This window comes from Semicossyphus pulcher, unplaced genomic scaffold (assembly GCF_022749685.1).
Source record: "Semicossyphus pulcher isolate SPU_LCO1_2020_fin unplaced genomic scaffold, fSemPul1.0.p SCAF_14, whole genome shotgun sequence".
NCBI lineage: Eukaryota > Metazoa > Chordata > Actinopteri > Labriformes > Labridae > Semicossyphus > Semicossyphus pulcher.
The window spans coordinates 24,484,933-24,508,749 of record NW_027211648.1 but is presented as its reverse complement, the minus strand read 5'-3'; the positions used below and the strand labels follow the sequence as shown (position 1 = coordinate 24,508,749).

The following is a 23,817-nucleotide window of genomic DNA, read 5'->3' as shown; positions in this document are numbered from 1 at the left end:
TCTATGAAGATCCCAGCAGCTGCCAACTTAAAGTCACATGCTGTCCAGCATAGTGCTGTCAAAATTGGCCAAAAATTCCGATGGCCGATTATTTCTTCAAAAAAAACACAAATGTTCCAACTATTCAAATATCTATTTTTGCACCATATGTCCACAAGAGGACATACCAACACAACAAGAGACAAACTTACTTGCAAATATATATTGATTTAAACAGAAACGGGCCTTTTAAAAGATCCTACACCTTACAAAATAAACAAATTAAGTAGGTTATGGTAAAACGGACATTCAGCGTTCCGTGCGAGCTGTGCTGTGACAGGTATATTTATTCAAACATAGCCTTTAAAAAAAAAATCAACATACCTACACCTGTCTGTTATGCTGGGGCTGAGAATCTCTCTGTCTGGCCGGGCCGGGATTTAAATACTCCGACATCATCACCGCATGCCACACGGTTGTTGTTTTAGCTTGTTTCAGCGAGACTAAAGTTAATTATTAACGTATCATAGTGATGTTGTGATGCATTCAAGGATGCTCCGTAACCAAGAGTGTGTGTGAGGACATATGAGAACTTGCGAGCTGGCAAACAGCCGCGGTAGTGCTGATTTTTTTGTCACAACGATATTAATTTTAATATCCGAATATCCGTTTTTTATTAAACTTCGATTATATATTCAAATTTAGAATATTCGTTGACAGCCCTAATCCAGCATGCATTTGTATTAATGTGAAGACTGTAGGAGTTTGTCTCAGTTGTTTGTGTCATCAGCTAAGCAACGTACCAGTGGTCACTTCAGTTCAGACCACAGGGTTGTGGTCATGATTGATATTGCCTCTACCTACAACAGGTTGTATGCACATTGATCAAAGGACTGGCAGCATCTTGTGCCGGGTAAAGGGTGTGACTACAGAATAACCCATGCTGTGCTATCTGAGCTGTTCTTTTATAGAGTTCTTTAAATTGCATCTCAGTGGGGCCTCTCTGGTGTACTGTCCTGAGTGTGGACACCTCCTGGGTTGACAGCCAGTCACTCAGACGAGCTTATCTGGCAGTGGAGTAGACAGTGTAGCCCCACTGTGAGACACCTAAAGTACTTTCTTAGAGAACGTAAGGTTAGTTATCCTGTAACCCCTGTTCACTGATAACATGAGCAGTGGGTGTCACACCAGAAGTTCCCACCTTGCATAAAGTAAGGAAGAGACTTATCTTGAATGTCAAGTGACGCTGAGTCAATCCCTTTTCTATGCGAGGCCAAGGGTCTCTCCCTTGATGGCTGGCTGGGTAGTGATACAGAGGCTTCTGAGGATAATGCTGAGAGAGTTACCCAGAGTAAGACACTCATTTTTATCAGAGAACAGGGGTTACAGGACAAATAACCTCACGTTATCTCAGATTTAAGAAGAAGCTGACCTGTACTCGCCAATCATGTCAGAGCCACAAATACCCATGGCCACTAATGTGGGTACAAGTGAAGCAATGAAACATCCAAGTTAGTGTGAACTCAAAATGTGAAGTTGATATGGAGGGACGTATTCATAATATCTGATGAATAAATAGTTGTGTCTCACACAAAAACATGTCCACACACACATACATACACAGTTGTATATAAAGCCAGCTGGCCAGTCTAATGCAGAATCAAACAGAATGTGACATTTGTTTATTTTTTTATATGAGCGTTGTCGGCCCACACAGTTAAAGTCCAACGTTTAGACTCCAGATGGCCAGCCTGCCCCTTGTTTTTTAAGGTTCTTCTTTCTCGGTGGCACGATTTAATGCTGCTTTTTCTCGAAACATCAGATACTTTTTAAGTTGTTACTGAAGCATGCACAAATTGGTGAATTATGTCTGAATGCAGATGGGCAGTCTACTGAAACAACCTGCCAATCAGCAGTGGTGCGGGATCCCAGTACATTAGCTTTCTTGGACTATTCTGCTCCATTGCCCCTCGTATAACAATGATGTCATTATCGATGTAGTTTTGAGGGTACCAGGGACCCCGTGAGCGTTATCATGTCAGGTTTGTTCCCTGATCCACGCCCTCTTTGATTAGTATTTAAAATGAAGAGACAACAGGAAATTCTTTGGTTCCTTTGTTATATTTCCTGGGCCTGCAGATGGTTTTGGCTCATTGCATTTGGATCTATTCTAATTCCCAAAGTTGTATCAGTGATTCCTCTTAGGCCCTGCCCATTGCAAAATGCTCCACTCAGACACTTTATTCTTTATGTAATGTTCAGCAGTAGACACCAAAGACCTCATCTCATTATAGGACTTTCTCAAGCAATGAACATCACATCTGATACTACACTTAGCGAAGACATTAGCAAAATCTATTAGCAAAACCTACAGCACTGTGGAAAGAAGCTCTCCGAATGGTTATAGGGGGTTTTATTTTAGTGGTTCATTTGATGCATGGCCGTCATGTACAGCTAATGCTAAAACATCTCATATCTGTCCATCACTGCTGGCATAGTCTTCACTGTTCCTTTCTTAATTCCTCTTATCATTTCCTTTATAGCTCAGCTTCTAAGCCTTTATCAACTCTGATATCCGCTTGACCTTGTGATCATTTGAATTTTATTCAGTCTTGATTCAAAGTCAGGTTGAAGTTTATCATTTCGATCTGATGATATAAAGCAAGAGGACGTTTTGATCCTGTTGCTATGTAACACATTTTTAGGACCATAGAAAACGCACCCCAATGTTTGTTTACAATAACTCCTGGGAAGGAAAAAAAACCTGCATCTTACTGCAACTTATTACAGAGTAGAAAATTGAGGCAAAGAAAATAGAAACTTGTTGAGTGTGGGGTTGGCCTGCCGGATATGATTTAACTTAGCAATGTGCGATTGCATTGTTCAATATTGCTATGACAATATTAAGTGTGGTAAATGAACAACATTAAAGTGCATATAGTTTCTTTGTCTATCTACATTTTACACCATACCTGTGTTTGCTTTATGCCCACACTGAATCCAAAATAATTCCAATAAGGTGTTTTTACACCATGACATTGACACCAATTAATCTGAGGGTAGCTGATAGCTACCTTGTTCTTCATATAATTGCATCATAATGGTGTTAAAGCATGTCCACTATACCCATAAGATTATTTTTTCTTTTTCATTGCGAGAAATTCAGACTTTGCAATGTGTTTATTGCAAACGTTCATATTGCGATAACCATGAAATTGTGATTTATTGTGCAGCCCTAGTCTGGGGACAGAGGCGTCGGTACCATTGAAAATAACAGAAATAAACAAGTTTGTCTATTTTACATAGCACTGTCTCGTATGTGCTTTAATGGTTATCTTTGCCAGCTGTCTAACCCAGAGGTGCAGGCTGTTGCAAGCAATGATGCGCTCTGTATGAGGTGCCTCAGAACCCCAGATGAATAATGTAATTATTAATGTGGTATTATTTCTGAACCATGAAGGTCCCTTTTCAGTCAATTTTAACAGGACACATTTCGTTGTATCCAAAGCTACAGTGCATGTCACCAACCGTCTTTAAAGTTTTTATGTTTTATTGTCAACGTAGATTTAATGTGGCTAATTAACATAACTTAGACCCGTAATAGTAAAAGTAAAATCAGATCTTTTCAGTGTTATTTAAATTTATTTCTTTCCTTTTTTTTAAAGGTTTTTATACTTTGCTTTTTTGCCTTTATTAGATAGGACAGCTGAAGAGAGAGAGGAAATGTGGGGAGTAGAGAGTGTGGGATGACATGCACCAAATGATCGTCAGACCGGGAGTCGAGCCTGCAATCAGTGCGTCAAGGACTGTAGCTTCTGGACACGGGGCGCCTGCTTTACCAACTGAGCTCAGCCAGCGCCCCCATTTAAATGAATTTCAAATATTGAATACAATATACTTGGTCAACTTAGTATTCAACCCCTTGCAAGCAGTAACTGTCTCTAATCAATATCAGATTTGCATACTGGACATGTATTCCTTGTAAATCACTGGTAATATTAGGTCCAAAGATTAAGATGCAACTATCCTTTGACTTTTTCCTAATGATGGACTCCCAACCAGCACTGATTGAGTAAGCACTTGGTCTACGTTCAGCTTCCCCTCTCAGTCTTTAGGACATGTAAAATTGCTACACTGACACGAATCCTGGTAGACTCACTTGCGTCATCTTTTTTATCCGTGTTTGTTTATTTGCTTTGCTTTCATCCTCTGTAATTTGCTCTTGGCAGATTGTTCATTTTTTCAGTCACAGAATGTTTAGCACAGAAATGCAAGCTAGCTGTATTCAGGTGTGACTCATGGGAATGCACAATGGCTGAAGCTCGCCTTGAGTGCCGTCCCAAGTTTTAGTCAGCAAAATCATGTAAAAGCCTCATGATTACTGTCGGCTAAACGCGTCTTCCCTGGTTTTATGTGCGCCCAAACTGCTATAATGAAATTGTTTAGTTATTCAGTGTCTGTGAGGCATGTGTGTGATGAAATCAAATTTCATGTCCTTTATTGAGAATGTTGTGTAAAGTGTTTTTTTTCACTCTCTAACAAAAACTTTGGGCCAGTGTGAGGAATCTTTAAATCCAATTTAATCCACATTGACTGCACAAACACTGAGTCTGGCCAAAAACATGTCCACACAACAAGTCAGCCCTTTATCCCCAGCTAACCTCCTCCCCCCTATTATTCCAGCGGCATCATGGTACAACAGAGTTGGCTCCCAGCAGATAGCATTCAGATGTGTCCTGTTTAGTTTGGGGAAGTGGCACTCATTCAGCCGGGCCATGTCAGGACTTTCAATCTAATCTGCACTTCTCTTGACATATTGGCTTACGCCTGTTGTGCAATGCACCATTTGACAGTCAAAATCAATGTGGCTTAAGTAGAGAACCGGATCCAGCAGCCATGACAGCAGCACTCCACGCCTCCTAACTTTTGAACCCCTGCCGCCTCTATGCAGATGTTGTCATCTGCTGCATCATTTTCAATCAATTTCATCTTTCCGCTATAATAAAACCCAGTTCGATTTCAAACAGCCAGCATGATCGAAACCTATGGCGATTTTCTCTTTGGGGGTAAAAATTCGATTACCATATAGAGCATTTTCCATTTCTGTCCTCCACGCCTTAAGTTTTACTGCTGTTTGATGCATTCAACAGGTAACTTGGACTTTGGGCGTGATTGAAAACCTTTTCCATTTTATGCACCTAGGTGTGACGGTGTCAGTCAAATGGCCTTTTCGCTACAAAATACTGTTTTTGTTGATAGCAGGCACATTATAGGTCAAGTGGTTTTGTCAGAGCATCACCAGGGTGTGTTTTTCAGAGGACCATTTGGAGACAAGGAGATGTTGTAAACTTTACCTTGACTTTTTGTTTTGCTTCTTTCAGCTATCAGACCTGAGACAGAACCCTTCTGTTTGCAATATTTCATCGTTTTTACAAAATTGTTTTTGATTTTGACTGATTTAATTTCAGAGACAAGATGTCAGCCTTATAAACACAAGCAGCAACATGAACAACATCAGCAATTCAAGTAAAACAACAAAAATGACTGTGACTTCTGGCCAGCTGTTGCCTTTTCTGCTGACAGGACTGGCTCCATTCCACACTGTACTTCATAAGACAAATGGCGACCATAGGCCGTACTTCAACTTAAATCCTCTCCTTTACTTTGTGAATTCCTTCTAAAAATGACATTTATTTTTTGACACCCTCACAGGTGCAAATGAAGCTAACAGAAGAATCTGGGAAATATTAGTCTAATCAGTCTGAAGCTGTGGGCAGCTGGACCAGACAAGAGCTTTTATCAACCAGGACGTGTGAAATGACCTTTTAAAAGGACGCATTTCTGGTGTTTAAATTACCCGAAACACTGAAAGGCATCTATTATTTGCTAAACTAAAGAAAACAAAACGCAGTTCCTGTCTTAACCTCACACCCATTTTAAAAGTGCTGAGTGTGATTCTTCAGGCCCTGTCAGCAACCCAGTACTGTAAAACTATACTGTAAGTTTAACAGGGAATCAACACTACTGGATATGTAATGTGTTAAATAAATGTCTGTTAAGTCTCTATCTATCACTGAATGAGGTAACACAATGGTGGTTGAGCCTATCACCCACTGATGAAAGCCTTTGCATTTGCAGCATTACAGACTGGGTGTCTGGTGTGACTTTCGCAGAAAAAAATCACAAGCGGCGCCCAGTTAGAGATGCGTTTTCCATCAGCCAGCAGTGGTTGGTCTGCCAGAGAGGGTAGGCGGAGCTAAGCGGCTGCTTTTCCAGTCTCTGCAAGTGTTGCGAGTAAACAGTAATCTACTATGGCTGAACAAACAAAGAAAAGATTGATGACTACAAATACAACTTCAAAAATAAGTGAAAATCCAAAGAAAAAGAAACAAACGCGACGCTCAGATGAAGCAAACAGTCTAAAAAGGAAAGCAACCGTCAGCGAGGAAAATCAAGAGTTACAACCGGAGCCAACCGTGGACGTCACACATGCAGCACTGTCTGGATATCTGGGAATTGTGCTCCTGCAATTACAATTCATCGCCATAGGTGGCGCCAAAGAGAAACTGAAGGTGATTTTACTGAATTTCTGCAATTAAAGCCATTTTGTATCTAGAAAAAAGCATAAAATCAATGTGCTTTATTGTGTGTGACTAATTTGTGCTCAGCAGCTCAAATGAGTAATAGATAAATTACAGTCAAAGGCAAATCATTTTTTAAAGGTTTTAAATACCTATAAGGGCCTTTAAATAATTCAGTTCCTCTCCTCGCCTTAACAAAACATTATTTCTTGATGGAAGGAAAAGATTTTTTGAGGACGAAAGCCGTCAACATGAACACATACGTGGTGCTGGTGTAAAGTAAGCCGTCCTTCTGCACTAGTTTGACTATGACTATGTGTGCAACCAGGCCACACTATTATGGGAAACATTACCACTTTGAAGAAAATGCAACACACTGCTTCTTGTATTGTTTCTTTTGATGGATGAGACTCACGACTAATGCAAACCAGAAGCCAGAAAAATAAGCCCCTAATGTGGTTAGGACATTAGCATCCTACATCCTCACTAACAAACACACACACCGAATGAAAATTAAAAGAGCGACATTAGCCAGAGCAGAGCACTAAGGGGGCATAAATGAATAGCATTATGAAACGAGAATTGTCAGTTGGCACAGAGATTAGTTGGCCTGAGCTGTTTTGTTTTTCTGTGGCGAAAAAAACATCCTCATCATGGGAGCTTCCACCAAACAGCAGCCTGAACAAAGGTCAGGTGATTTTTTAAATAACCAACAGGCCGTCGGGGCACAAAGGACCGTAATGAGAGTTATTAGCATCTGCATTCGGATTAGTCATGTATATCTAATTCCCGCATGCAGAGTCTTTATCATTCATTTCTTTTTATTTATTTATATTCAGGACTGCTGTGCCTTGCATGGTATACTACTAATTAGGTTTAAGTGTTTGAGTGATGTGCCCTGGCAGCTCTGCTCTGATCCGCTGCTCAGTTAATCAGTGCTGGGAGCGCCGGTGCAGACACAGTGTGATAAGACATGAAAATAATTCACTAGTCCAGGAAACTTGTGTACAATTTTACACTGAGTAGATGAGATAGGGATATCATTGATCACTGTAGATTGGAAGCACACAGCTCTGTCCGTTTTATTATCAGTACATTGAGCATATTCAATTCAAAGCACAAGTTCGTTTGTTTACACTTCTGTGCCCTCACATTATAGATTGCTGTGTTTCATGTGAGATGTCGAGCACTTTGTTCCTGTTTATCTGGAGTACATGGTGTTGCTGTGCACATGCTTGTGTGTGTCTTGTGGAGAAGGAGACAAACATTCCTGCACAATTACAATTCCATCATCATCATCATCATCATCACGCTGAGTGCTCATTCAGAGAGAGGCCGTTTTTCAATTTGGCCCTCGTTCGACCGGGTGGTGAATCCAGCAGCACCATATGTATACAACTCAGTCGGCAAATCATTTCAAGGTTATCAAGGAGACAGTGGCAGCCCTTATCTAGGGCTTCATTTCCATTCTATTATGGGATATGGCAGGGAGCAGGCCCCACACCGCAAAGCTGTTCCCTAACAGCGTTCTGTGGTGCTATAACATCACTTCCCATCTGGTCAACACCTTCCCTCCACTCTGAGCAGCGTCTGGCTGGAGAGTGAGGGAGGGAGATGGAGCGAGGAGGGTTTAGTGACTGGAAAGAGGTGAGGGCAGTAAAAGGATGGAGGGTAGGGGAAAAGGCATCACACAAAAAAGAAAAACCATAAGAAGGAAAGCTGGCAAAGGTAGTAATGCAAAGCCTGTTGAGCCAGAGCACAGGCATTGGGGAAATCAGAAAGGCTCAGGGCCTGCTTGTGTAGTGGGGCTTGTGTGTGCATGTGTGCGTCTATGTTTTGCGGTGCTCTTACGAGACACACAAAATACAGAATAAATCCCAAAATAAACAAGGTTGCAGACAGTTTGGTAACTCCCTTCACACTTGTCATGATCAAAAGGTAGAGACCTACTTCAATCTGTGAAATAACATAATCACAAACGGCTGTTGGCATGTGCAGATTTTTTGAGATATGTGAACTGGAATGGAAGGCTATTATTATGGTTATTAAATGTCAGTACAAATTAGCATTTTTACAGGTGAATTTCATTATTCTGGACATCCTGTATTATTGCTTTTTTCAAGACAATGTGAAAACAATCAATGTAAAACACTCAAATGACAATACTGTATTGCAAACGAGTGAAACCTTTGGGATGTCAAGAAAGAAACATATGTTTCTGTTTATTGAAAATGTCCCAAAGCTATAAATTGATATAACAAAATTCACATGCCATTAAAAGACAGTGAAAGCATATTATAACCACAAACTTCCCTTGAGATCTTTTTTCTATAGGGGTAGAAACTCAATAAGCTGACAGAAACACAGCCCTGACAAGTGATAACATTATAAAGTAGTTGCTGTCATGTTGGCAGAGAGCACAGAGCAACTTTATAATCCAATTGGAGTCATGTTTTTTTTGGCAACTCTCTCACTGGCTTTCAGTCGAACTCCAGTTAAGCCTTCCCCAATTCCAAACAAACCAAATATAGTATCTAGTAGTTTCCTCTTTCTACCCTATAGCTAGTCCAGGTGCAAATGGTATCTTTCTTTACCCTGCATTTGTTGTTGGACACAGAGTATAGTAAGCTTTTTTGCTGTTGAAGAGAAGGATTGTGCAGTGCAATAATACCATGCAGTAAATACAAAAACAATGAGCAAGTAAGTAAAATGTATTTATATAGCGCTTTTCACAGGCATGAGTCACAAAGTGCTTTACAGTGACATCACATGAGGAAATATAAACATGACAGATATGATGGCCATATAAGCCACACAAATACAAGTGTGCAAAGTTTAAAACATCATCGCTAGATTCAGCAAATAATGAAACACATAGAACGTAAAAACAAATGTAGGTTGATTAGCCAAGTGCCTGTCTGAAGACGTATGGTTTTAACTGATGTTTGTGGGCAGAGCATTCCAAAGTTTGGGTGCTATAGGCCATAGCAGAGATGTAGACATGAGACTTGGTGACTTGGACTCCAGTCGACTCGAGTCACTGTTTTGATGACTTGCGACTTGACAAAAAATAAATGACTTGAGACTCGACTTGATTTGAGGCATGATGACTCTCATGACTTGCGTGTGTTCATAAGTTTGAATGTTAGCTGTTAAATATAAAATGATCAAATTCAAAGTTTCTGTCTAACTATCAAGTATGTACGCAGCGCAAACTGGGAATCATGATTGGACGATTCAAAAAGCTCCTCCGTATGTGATTGTCATGATTTGATGACTGGCTGTCAGTCAAAGTCCTCGCTATGGCAACACACAACATCAAAGCCCCCAAAGAGAAGCCTCATCAGTCGTACTCGTTACTATTCAATACGGTCTCAGACCAGACCATCATCATGGCTGCGTCTGTGCCAAGATAATACAGATACAATTCATTGTTGTGATGGGGCGGCTGTGGCTCAGTGGTAGAGTCGGTCGACCTTCAATCGGGAGGTCGGAGGTTCGATCCCCAGCTCCCCTCAGGCTACATGCTGAAGTGTCCTTGGGCAAGGCACTGAACCCCCAAATTCATAGCCAATGGGTATGAATGTGATGTGCAAAGCAGCTTTGAGTGGTCACAAAGATTAGAAAAGCGCTATATAAGTATAGTCCATTTACCATTCATACTCTTTGATCACGTTATATAAATTGGCCAATAATATCATTATTAGACGAGCTACTAATACCTTGTCTTTTCTCTTTATAAAGACCGGATACTACAGGTAAGAGAGCTGTATCTTGGGTGTAAAAAAAGTGACTTGACTTGGCACAACCTGTGACTTGACTTGACTTGACTTGCCCTGCCCCCCCAAAAAATTACTCGAGACTTGCTTGACATTTGGACCAAAGGAGTTGAGACTTACTTGGGACTTGAGCAAAGATGACTTGGTCACAACACTGGGCCGTAGTAATGATAATGAGCTAAGACAGGCTAAAGAGCTATAGACATGTGCAGAGTTAGCAAAAGCTTTGTTACTACAAAGAAATACTTTGACATTTAACATTGAGTCATAAGGACTCTTCTTCCTTTGTCATTTGTTTGTCAATTTTCATTAATGTTAAATGACACATAAAATATGTGTTGTCATGTAACTGAGGACTCAGCAGCATGACCGCCTGTATGCAAACCATTGTTTTTAGTTTTTATTTAATTTATAGTTAAACATATTTGAAGTTAAGTCAAGATGGCAAAGTAGGACAACAGTGTCTTTGTTAGCCGGTTTGAGGACATATGCACACAGCATGATAATATGGATAAAGCAAAAATAGCTAAAATGGCAAAACAAAGTTCTATTGCATTGTACAATGACGCCTGTGTAAGTGCGCTGAGTCTTAAGCACACAGGAGGTAACTGAGTGTGTGTTTGCGTGTGTAAACTATAATCAGTAGCTGTTGTTGCCATGTGATGATGTGTGTCGTTTTGCATGGTTTGGATTTCATAAATGCACTTGTCATTGAGGAAATAAGCATTTGCAGTGCAATCACTATACATAGTGTCATGCTTGTACATTAAAATAAAAGGGATGGGCAAGAGACAGGGGGAGGGGAGAGGGAGAGAGAGAGAGAGAGAGAGAGAGAGAGAGAGAGAGGAAGAGAGAGAGAGATGGTTGATGAGCTCTAAGCCAAACAGAAATCAGCACAATTAGCTTAATAAAATTAGGGACAGTTGAACTCTATAAAGCCAGCCGCTGGTTGAGGGAGGACAGCATTCACAGCAGGACTGCAGCTCACTAACACATAAGAACCTGACCTGAGTGTGTTGTTGTCCCTTGACCACACACCTGCTGTAGTGTTGGCTTTAATTCTTGTCTGACTTAACACCTGCCTTAAGCTCTCAGGTGAGGCGCTAGCTTCCACCTGGCCACCTCTAAATCTCCACTCGACCCAGGGAGTCTGAGGTGGGCTCAAAGAGGGGCCATGCATCAACAGATCAAGGAGGAGAGGGACCCTCCTAAAATGGAAGGGAGTGAGGAAACACCGATGTCGGCTTCAGCTGAAGCCCTGGACAGTCCCTCCTCTGAGACTTTAGGAGGAGCTCAGGCGGAGCAGGCCTGTGCGACCCTAACCCCCAACCCCCGCAGAGGATGTGGGTTTTTCTGTCAGCCATGGTGTCTGCTCCTCGCATTGACACTACTCCTGCTTTCTCTCCTTGGCAGCTGGGCGGTGGTCCACCTCACCCTCGGGACCCACGGAGGATCGGCCTTTAGGGTCTCGGCCAGCTACGTTCCTCGGACTCCACAGGACGATGCTGCCACCATTGAACCCCACTTCACCACCAACTGCACCATGAGTAAGTTGGCAAATCTGTCATTCTATTCAGTTATGATTGTAGGGTAGGGTGCTCTTTCTTTATGTAAAATCATGTTTGAATGTTATAAAATATAAACCAATTCATCAGTCATTTAAGGTAATTAAGATGTAAAAAACAAAAAACAACAAAAATTGGGTATCACTTTGTTCTATGGCAATAATGACGGACTTATTATTGAACTATTTCAAACAACAAAGAAAATCTTTATGCTAATCTTCAATAAAAAATATTGTTTGGGCCAAAGATCAACAAGTACAGCCACTGTATTATATGATAACTCTATAGGATTATTTGCTTCACGTTGTTGCGCTTGTCACAGTTTCTGTGTTATGTATGTGGCCTAAATATGTCTGCGCGCTGACCGAGTTCCCAAAGCAGCTCCAACATGCCAAAGTGGAAATTGCGCAGATGCATTCTGTGATTTTTAACTTCATTACACCATGTTGTGCAACAAAATGCGTGGAGTGCCCGAGACTGAAATAATATCCTTCTCTGTCAACCTCGAAAGCTCCTGAAATTGGATTAATACAACTGATCCAATTTCCTCTGAGCTAGATACAGAGGCACAGCGAGCCTTTACAAAGATGTCTGGTAAACAGAAAGATGCAGAATGTCAAACAGTGCAGGTGATGTTTTAATGAAACATCGTGTGTAACATAATGTTTCACTCAACATGTATGAAAAGAAAGCAGACGTATTTAATATACATCCTTATAGGTTGGAATAGACATGTTTATGTTTACAAGTGAGATATTTCCTCTCTGGCTTCAGTAGAAAAGTTATCCAACTTGTTTATCAGAGCGTGCCAGAGTGTGCAGAACTCTTATAAAATAATTTAAAAAGTGCATGAACAAGAGAAATGCACGAACAGTAGCTGCCATTGTCCCTACAAACTTAGGTTTTTCATAAACTGGATTTGCAATAATGTCTTCATAATTTAATTTGAGTACTTCCCCCGTTTCCTCACAAAGCCTTTGTTCACACGCATTTTAATCTACAAGTCTGAGCTGAAAAAATGTTTCAAATATAGAAGCTTGTAGTCTGCAGCTTAATATTGATTTTAAGTTAAGTTTAGGAGCGTATTAACGTTTAGAAACAACCAGTACAGTTAGTCTGTTTTTCCTGTTTGTAGGACAGCGGCAGAAACGGTGCTACTGAATACAGTGAACACCTGGGAATTTATTCCTGTTATGTGAATTTTGCCTCACCCCAAGTGGACAAAAGACTGACAGATGGACCAGCATTGCGTGAAAAAGCCTTCAAAGTCCTGTCAATTCCAGTTCTTGTTACGCTGAACGCCGGGAGACATTCAACTGGGGTTTGCCTTGTATTTTTCTATAGAAGCATACAGAACATCTTAAAAACGGTGATCATTCTCCAGGGTCTCTTTTTGAATTCGGAGAGATGCACACAGTCCAGCGAATTTAATCTCCTCTGCTTTTATAGAGGCAGAGTCTCTTTGAGCTCTGCGACAATGAAATAGCTTTTATGCTGGGTCAATATTTACCTCTGGATGAATGAGGAACATGGTTCAACAGGAGAGATTTGTCTCGCTCTAATTTTGTGTCATTCAGTTCAACGGGATGTTTGGACTCAAGATCAGGTGAGAGGGGTTAGTTACAGGGAACAATTCATCACTGGATGCAAGCAGAGTTTCTCACAGCTGGCCAACCTGATAACAAATCAGCAACACCTGACTCCAGCTCATTACATTATCTGGATAAAGCTGTCAAATATGTAAATGCATGTGTGTGAGAGAGGAACTGATAAAGACAAAGAGAGGGAAACTAACATGAAGCTCACCTGCCCTCAAATTTTAAAACCTTAACTCTTGTGTTTACCTTGACTTAATACTATACTTATAGCAGAGTCAAGGTAATCCAAGGATCACTTTGCATGAGGAGAAAAGCTTCTGATAACAGTGCTAAACAAAAGAAAAACATCAGATTAACTTAAAATAACACTCAAACAAATCAGTATATGTCCAACTAATGTTTGGTGACTCTCCATTGATTCTTTGTCCTTTCTGTCACCGTGAGGACAGAGCAGAGCGGGTGCTGATGCTCATGCAAATCCAGCCTCACTTGAACACTGTTTAATTGTTCTCGGCTGTGGGTTCACCGTGTTCCTCTTGCCAGGCAGCACATAAGCCCAGCCTAGTAGTGAGAAAAAAAGCACGCCAGACGTGCTGTACTTTCCTCAGGCACCACCTGGGTCCCCAGCACAACACCCACTACACACATCCCACTCCCAAACTAAGCCCTAATCCGTCTCGGCACGCTCACCGTGTGGCCTCACCACATTTCACGGTGTCCTAAACCTCCCCCACTCTCCCCTGCAGCACCTGTCACAAACCTGGGCTCGAATTACCTTCTCTCCTACAGAGCACAGAACATGAAGCCGAGGTGCTCGATTAAGGCTCTTATACTCAGTCTCTGGCAAAAACAGTTGTTTGCTTTACTTGTCCCAAGCCGATGCACTCAAAATGAGCTAATCACTACTACTAATGGCCTCAATTGTTGGGCATTTGGGGTGATTTGTGCACAGTCTGATCCAAACTTGATTTTGATTAATTGCATTTCATTTAAGGTTTAAAGTTTTCACTAGAAAGAAGTCTGTTCACAAAATTGTTCCTATTGCAAAACAGTTTCTGCAGACTTGGAGGAAATTTGCAAGAAAAGCATGATCCATTCTGAGAATTCTCAAGCCAGTGCAAGAGAAAACATAATGATTTATTTCATTTATGACCCCTTGTGGCACATTATTATTTCTTCTCTTTTGAGCACCTCTGCCTCTAGATGTGCAACATTAACAGCCTGAGGTTGTAGTATTCCCCACGTTAGCCTTACGAACCCATCTTAATAAATGTGGACTTAATCAGCTCTCCTTGTGATCTTTCGCATCTGAATTGTAAATTTAACAATGTCCATTTGCTCCCTCTTAGTTGTTTTCATGAGCAGAAAAGCAGCGATTACTCAAGCCAGTGAAGTGCGAGGAGATATAGTCAATACAGGATAAATAAATGGAGCAGTGTCTGACTTCTTTCTCCATACCCTTCCACTTTAATTAACTCATCAGTCACAGGGCCAACAAGCAATCCAATTTGTTGCCCCTAAAGTGACTGCTTCTATGCCTATCTCTGGAGCTCATCCTCTTGACAGGAAGTTAGACTCCCGCCCTGTGCCGGATTTCTTCTGATGGTTTTGGCGTAGCTGTACGGAGACCGTAATTATTCTAGCGCAACAAACCTGTCAGTGACACTCTTAACCCCCGACAGTTTCTCATCCTGGAAGTAAACAGAGAGCATTGTGATGACTGACAAGCTCATTACCATGTTGTGTCAATAGCAGATTTGACTTTGCCTTTGTCATAGCACTGTGGCAAAGCAGAAGGTCACATTTGCCTTCACACTTATAACAGTGTTTGTCCACTGAAGAGCACGTTTGTATTTGTGCTCATGAATTATCCTGCAAACTGTCACGATTCATTTTTTTCCAATTGGACATGAAGTTGAGACAAGGCAGCGGTAAACCCCGTGGGAATGTGAACCAGTGACCTTCCCTTCCCCGGCCCATTTCCCTAACCATTACACCTTGCTGCTGCAGGCCCTTAATGGAGCGTTACGGCGAGTCTATACTCTGCGATTAGGTACACTGCAGCGTGAGGGTGTCCCCAGGCCCATCAATCACACACAGACCCGTGGAGGCAATGAGGGAAATGGGTTTGGAGAAAGCTGGTGGAGTGGACAGTGTTAGACATGTGGATGGATGGGTGATGGGGTTTTGTGGGGGAAAAGTAATTCAGTATCATAGCCTGCTACTGAGACTTGCCTTTGAATACACAGAACAGCTTCAGCAAAAGCCTTTAATTGAGTTTTCAGTTTCACTTTGACTGCGTGAAAAGAATAAACTCATCCCTGGAGTTTTTGTTGTTGGGCAACAAGCAAAGGCTGGTAAGAATATATATGTATATATATATGTATTCCACAAAAGTAAAAGCTTTTCTCTCACACTGACTCAGCAGTGAGTGTGTTTTATGAGATGAAAAGAATGTGGAAATTGCAGAAAATATCTAAAGGTTGGGGGATGTCATGCTGTGACGTAGTGGCCCAAAAGGATGAGAGAAACAGTATACCTGATTTCATTGTTACCTGTCAGTCTTGTTAAGTCTCATCAGCGCTGCCTGTGCTCATCAATCTGTAGGTGTAGCACACGTGTGCAGACTGAATAATATTGAGCAGGTGTCGTAAATATACCAGGTTCTGCTGTAGTTTAATTCTAGTTGTGAGCTCAAAGTTGATTTTCGCCTGACACACACAAATCTTATCACCCTGTGCAGGATCGCCCTCCCGCTGTGACTATTTTTAATGATATTCTGCTTTTAAGGCTATCAGGACCATGATCAAACTTGCAAAGTAAACTTTTGCGCTGCTAATTAATATTAAAATTTACTCTTATTGGCCTCTGGCTTAAGACACCAAAGCTTTCATGTTTAAGTTGCACCAGGCAAAGCAACTTTACTCTCCTCAGATCCAAATGGTATTGAAACGATGGTTGGGCGCAATTGACGATGCCATCATCCATTGCCGATGGCTGACAGTCATCGACCAGAGAGCCCTCTTCCATTGTAACACCGTGATTTAATCCCCCATCTCCCAGACTGGAGTCGAACTGCCCTGACTCGTGATGTCTGGAGTCCTGCTGCCCTCTGTTTCTATCAGCCCTCTCTGCTCACATCACAGTTTTGTGATTTGTGGTCATTTTGAGACTCAGTTTGTAAGGTTTAGAGCCTGCCAGGTTGTGTATGTTATTCGTTATATGTGTGTAATAAAGAAACCTTTGTAATTGCATATTCAAAAACATAATTATGTTTATACAGACAGCGTTTATAGTTTGCAGTATTCCCGCATACATTTTGCAGCAGCAGATTCAGATTTCTATAACGTGTCTTGAAGTTGCAATTAAAAGACCAAGCGGATACTTCCGCTCCAAATGAACAGTCGCTCGCCCGTTCTGCTCGTTGAGGAAGAGCAACGAAACAGTGACAGGAGTCACAGGACATCGACCATACGTGAAGTCGTGGCAACCAAATAAACAACAGCGGGACCTGTTTACGGCAAAAGAGAGCTCTCTGTCCGCACACAATCATATGCAGTTCTGTCACGCAAAGTAAACAATCCTATTGTGTATCTCCGTAAGTCCCTATTGCAAATTGTCGCTGTTTATAAAGCTTATAAAAGGTGCAGGTAGCATTTGGTAACAATCGATCGTTTTGATCACTATGTCATTAATAACGTCCCTCGTGCACACGTGGGTCACGTGCTGTGAGAACTGAATTGCGAGAGAAAATATTTAACTTTTGTGACTTAATTAAACAGACTGCTGATGAAGGCAGCAAATAGAGAGACAGACAAGAAAGAGGGGGCGGGGCCAGAAGCTTTGCAGAGAGCGGAAGTGCAGGTGTGTTTGGGGGGAGAGAGTAAAATTAAAGTGTAGAAGTAAGAAATAAGCATCTAGAAAGAGGGTAATCCAGACTTAGCAAGTCTACAGGTGACGTGCTTCTCACAGAAATCATTGATATACTGTATGCAATTAATTGCAATTAATTAATTACAAAGCTTATAATTTTACTCACCCCCACACGCCGCACCCAGGAAACACTAGTCTATCTAACACAGGGGCCACATGCAAGTGTGAGCAACTAGAAAGAAGTAAGTCCCCTACACCTACCTTAACACATTGAATCCAGTCTCCTGACAGTCATGGACGCTTTAAAAAGCAACTATTGAAAGTGAGTCACACGTTTTAGTTTTTTTACTAAATGCATTTTGGGAGCTGGTGCCAAGTCTGGGGACAGATTGTGTGCTGCAGAAACTTAGCATAAAGCTCGAGAGATGAGTACATTCATAATAATTTTTCTATATTGGATTGGACAAAAAGCTAAATATGTATAGGCCAACAAATTTACTATAAAGAAGCCGGATTTAAAAGTCTGCTTTGTAGTCGGTGCTCCCTTTGTTGTTGGTGAAATGATCGTTTAATCTTACAGCATGAGGCACACGCAGAGCCTGCAACAAGCTGATGTCTTTGATGTTTTATGGACAGAGTCTTTTGTAGCAACTTTACACTTTCTAAGTATCACACAGGAAACAAGGTCTGATCTGTTCAGTGCACTCTCCTTGGTGCTGAAGTGAAGTGACTGCAACATGCATCTGTTTCAGTCCAGCAGTAGCCTCTGTGTTACTGCTTTATTGTGTCACAGTATTGTTCCACATTGTGTGTGTTTAAGTCTTTGAACCACTCAAAGAGCTTACAATACATAGCAACATTTATCTAATCACACACACATCTAGAGGCAGAGGCTAACATGTTAGTGTTGCAAGCAGCTAGTGCTAACTTTAGATATGTTACCTCGTGACTCTGGTCAAATAAGCATTTAACATTTGCACATCAGTTATGATTCCTACCAAAGGAAAGAGTGTCCACCTTAATCTGCTCCATTGTACTTGCAATAGGTTATCCTTCACTGGCATTTAATTTCCCTGTTATAGCAGAAGTTCAGATAGACCCGGGTCAATGTGCAGGCTGAGTGCCCTGAGGAAATAAAACCAAAAAGTGTCCTGAAAGAGACAAAGTGAGTGAAAAATGTTTGCATAATTACATTCAAACATTTACTGAATGAAGTGCACATATTCTTTTTTTTATTGAAAGTCTGTATAGGTAACTTTTGCAGAGATAATACAACACTTCATGCAACATGCAGAGATGTTATTTCAGGCTTATACATATTTTAATGACGGCGTTAAACTGTAGTGTTAAAATCTTATGATGTTAAATGAGGTGAGAGCCAAAACAGATCTTGTAAACTCAATTAGTGCATCACTTTCAAAACTCAAGATGCATTTTCAGCTATAAAGCAACACACAGTCTCGAAGAATCAATTCTCTTATTGTTTAGAATCAATAGAAATTCCAAGCTAGTTGTTGATCGGGTACGTTCTATCCATTCGGCACATAAATGGAAATGGAAACAAATGCTTTATTAAGCATCGACTGTAACAGTGCCACCACTTGCACTCCAATCCATAAATGCATATTTCCATGACAATGTGGGCTGTGTTTTCTACACAAACTGTTTTCATTCAGTCTTTATTAACTTGAATGTGGATTTTGCTCCCTGCCTGTGGATCTGGATGTAAAAAAAAATACTTTATTGGCCCTCAGGGGAAGATTGTGTCGTGTTATAAATGCTCGATTTCTAAAATTGAAACATAAATAAAAGCTTTGAGAATTTAAAAGTATCTAAAAAAAATCAACCTTACACACCAGTAAAAAAACAACAATATACACAGATCAGCCATAACATTATGATCACCTGCCTAATATTGTGCAGGTCACCAAAACAGCCCTGGCCTTTCGAGGCATGGACTCCACAAGACCTCTGAAGGTGTGCTGAGGTATCCGGCACCAAGACATTAGTAGCAGATCCTTTAAGTCCTGTAAGTTGTGAGGTGGGGCCTCCATGGACTTCTTTGTCCAGCACATCCCGCAGATGCTCAATTGGATTGAGATCTGGGGAATTTGGAGGCCAAGTCACCTTGAACTCCTCTTCGTCTTCCTCAAACCATTCTTTCATTGTGGCAGGGCGCATTATGCTGCTGAAAGAGGCTGCTGCCATTAGGGAATACCGTTTCCATGAAGGGGTGTACTTGGTCTGCAACAATGTTTAGGTAGGTGGTACATGTCAAAGTAACATCCACATGATTGGCAGGACCTAACATTTCCCAGCAGAACATTGCCCAAAGCATCACACTTCCTCCATAAGCGAGGCACATGCACCGGTGCATCCACGTGATGCTGCTGCCTGACATATCTCACCAACAGACAGGGGCCATTGTAACAAGATAATCAATGTTATTTACTCAAACTGTGAGTGGTCATAATGTTATGGCTGATCGGTGTATATCTAAGCTAATTCTCTGAGAAATTCAAAGGCAATGAACCCACCAAGCACCCAACATGTGTATCCTGTGTCAGCACCAGGGGGCGTCTGAGAGACCCAACTCACAGAAAGAGTTAAGTTTGCTTCTCAAGGACTAAACACAAGTACAGAGAAAGTTATTGACATTAAAACAACCTCATGTAAAACATTTGGATTAATGGAAGAGCACTACAGAGTTTTTTTGGGGAAACTTTGCACCTTAATTAACTTTAAACTGATAAATGAAGCCAAGGGAAATACACTGTGATACAAATGCAGGTCCAGCTTTGAGTGTACTAATTCATGTCTTAAGAGAAAACTGTTTTTATTACAACTGGATGGAAAGAGAATTCTAAAATGCTAGAATAGTATAAATAAGACATATTAGTTGAACAAACAGTTTTGAATAATAATGCTGATTTATTGCACAGGGTATTGCATGGATGAATTATTACACAGAATCATTGTTTTGTTTGGTAATCACTGCAGAGTTTAAAACTTGGATTATAAATGAATGGCTTGGTTTTAGCTGCTGACAGGGGTGAACTAAGTCCAAGGACCAGTCTGTTGACTGAGTGTCTGACACTCCGAGGAAGGAGTTGAAAAGGTTGATGGCCACAGGCAACAGTGACTTCCTGTGGTGCTCTGTGCTGTCATGACTTTTGGATTGTACACAAGCACATCATAGAGGTTTCGCTGTCCAAGTTGCTTGTCATCTTGTACAGCATCTCCCTTCCGAATAAAGTGACCGGTCTTGCAGTTCAGCTTATTGAGTCTTTTGGTGTCAGCTGGCTGATCACAAGATACTCATTGCATCTCAGTTTTAACAACTACATTCACAGAAGTGCCCTTATGTTTAAAGACGGCACGCAGCAGATTCTCTACCTGCCAGAGGTCATGTCATGGATATTTATTTCTTTTTGTTTGGGTATTTCTGGGCCTGCTGGAGGACACATACTTTGCCCAAAGAGAAATCCTGGAATGACTAAAGTGCTCTCTTAAAAACAAAACACACAGCTTATCAATTACAAGAAGATAGAACCTGCCAAGTCAGGGCCGTATCAGGCAGCCCTAAGCTTCATCACATTCTAACACTAATCTCTTGCCTCAGGCCTTTCCGCGAGCTGCATCCCCTCCACACAAACTGGGTTCCCGTTGCAGGCACCTTTCCAAGGCAATCTACACAGGCAGTTTAATTTTAAGATATTGAGCAAGTGTTAAATGGCCCAGGGCACTGAGAAGAGTGTTCCCAGCATACACATGCCAAATGGAACAGATGTCTAAATCAACCCTGACCTGGCAGGGAGGAGGAAATTTCTGGATGTTATGGACTTAAGCATCATTGAAGTCAAGTCAGTCATTAAGATGTTGCAATGCTAAATCACATTTCACTCTGTATATGGGGCATTTGTACGCAGAACGCTGGCATGAAATACTGACTCTGGCTATTGAGTCACCTTTATCCGTTTAATTTGAAATGACAGGCTTCACTGTGTCATACATTCTAATTACCATGTAGCTACAGTATGGTTTCAATGTATGTGAATTAATTCATCTGTAGCAACGGAAGTCTGCGAGGCAGATATATTTGGCGGACTGTTTGGACAGCTCTAATGAGGACTTCCCAACTATTCCATGACAAAACAATGAAATAATTCATAAAAGTAACCACTTGTATATTCCAATGCCTGCTGAAGTAATCGTTGATTCAGTGATGTTAAATGGCTGATCATTTTTGTCACGGAGGAGTAAAATCACAGTTATTCCTCCCTCTGAGATAAAGAAATCAATGACAAAAATATATACCCTCTCATATTCTGAAACGTAACGTTAGGCAGTGAGTGATTTGTTGTTTGAAATGGATCCTAACCTACCATAGAATCAAAGCAGAAAACTATCAACATTAAGGAGAGATTTCCACAGAAATCAAAGGCCTCTGGCGTAATGCTTATGATTTTAGACAAAACAAAGGCTGCAATCTCACCCCGACCACTCCGTCTCTGCGACACATTCTTTGATGTCAGAGCTGCTCTGTAGACACGCATTGAAATGAAAATGCAGAATGTGAGTGTGTCAGTTTTTTGTATATTTGAAGGAAATTACCCAAGAAGCAATGAGTCCAGTATCATAGCATTCCCACTCGTTCCAATCTTGGCCTTTCCTGAAATTTGACTAATGAATGAGCAATGCTAAAATTCATCAAGTGTACTGTGACAGTAGTCAGTGAAAGTTACTTGAACTTATTCTAAGCTTAAAGGGCCAGTTCGCTGATTTTCAACCTCTATCCTACCCTGCTATTATAGGGAGCTAATACGGTAGGAAAAAAAATGCAATTTTGCTCTGTGCCTTTGGAGGACGCTATCCGCTTCTCCAATGGACCCTGGAAAACCTCCAGGGTTTGCTAAACCTAGTTTGAGTTTATAATTTTATAAGTTTTATAAGTTTTATATATTTTATAAGTTTGAGTTTATAGTTTTTTGAGTTTATCCTAGTTTGTAGTTTGAGCTTGCTAAACTACACTTCCTCAATCTAGGACGCCCGCCCCCTACATCATGTCTCTTTCAAAATTGACAGGTTTGAAAAGTAGACTGCAGACCTGAAGATTTTTTAGATGATCAAGCTGAGCTATTGACTGCAGGCAAATTTTAGTATTTTGCTCCAGCATCGCTGGGCCATTCCTTTCAGAGGGAGGGGCGCAGTGCATGCTGGGCAATGTAGAATGGGCAAATCCACGAGCTGTTAGTACAACTTTCTCCACAGCTATGGTGCCAATTTGAATTATTATTGCTTCTATGGATTACAGGGAACACCAGCTTTGACTGACAGTGGCTTTTTCCAGGGGAGAATTGCTCCTTTAATCCAAAAGGCCACTGGACTCGGTTGAAGTTCTTGAAGACGTTTCACCTCTCATCTGAAAGGCGTCTTCAGTTCCAATAGTGACTGGTGGACGGAGCTAGAAATATAAGCCTCTGTAGGTCATTATTATGCTAATAGATGTGCAATCCAGGGGCAGTCGTTAACCTGAGCTGGTGACCTAATAGCACAGAGAGTTGTTAGCACAGGCTGTTGGGGATCTTTTGTTGTCTGCATCTTAAATGTGTAACCTGTTATCTTCTTGGCCATTCTTTCAAATATAAAGTTATCATGGTCTGTTTTTTATTTTATTTTATTTTTTGCCAATGCATGTGGCGTGTCTCAAGGGAGGGCAATGTAAGTCGATCAGTCGGTCCATGACTTTGATGTGGACTGAACTAGTTCAACAGCTTTTGAATGGATTGCTTTTTGTAAGGAAATTGGACATCACATGGTCAGTGAACCCATCATGTGGAAAGTATGTCTCGTTTGAATGGGTCCGTAGCTCCTCAATGACCTTATGGGCCTCAACTGTAGAAATCTCTTCTCACTTTAAACACTGACAGAATATGAAACAAGGAAAGGAGATACTTCAATCAGATGTGGTGTACCTGCGACTTGTCAAATAAACTTAATATTAAAAAAAGGTTTCAGGGTTTTGCATGTAAGTGAAACAAGTTGATTATTCAGATAAAATTTAATTTAGTTATATTATCAACACTGAGTACAGTACAGTATACCCATTCATCCAAACGCACATCTCTGGAATAGAGAATACACATTAAAGATATTATTTTCCTTTTCTATCTCCCGTCTGCTCTCGTGTGAGCTTCTGCCTCTCCGGCAGGGAGCATGACAGATAGCGATAGTGATTGGGCCGAGCTCTGACCAGTCGAGCGTGGCTGTGTGCAGTTAATTGAATTCATGAGCGAATACTTCTTGTCCTGTCGACTGTCCAGTGGGAACCCGAGCAGCATCCATCTTCAGCATCCCGGCCACTGTATATCTCCATGAATGTCTCCAGATTCTGCCGCCTGTGTGTCGGAAAGACAGAAGCAGTGTCCTTGCTCGAGCCCCT

The 23,817-nt window shown here is 41.2% G+C and overlaps 1 protein-coding gene across 1 annotated transcript in view; it reads left to right on the top strand.

The window, feature by feature from the left end:
* The window catches only part of alk (ALK receptor tyrosine kinase), a 408,113-nt gene that overhangs the window by 298,410 nt on the left and 85,886 nt on the right, over window positions 1–23,817 (top strand). Inside the window, exon 5 of the mRNA XM_069661200.1 lies at window positions 11,753–11,886. Within this exon, the coding sequence (XP_069517301.1) occupies window positions 11,753–11,886 (134 nt within the window). The remainder of the gene's footprint in view (window positions 1–11,752; window positions 11,887–23,817) is intronic.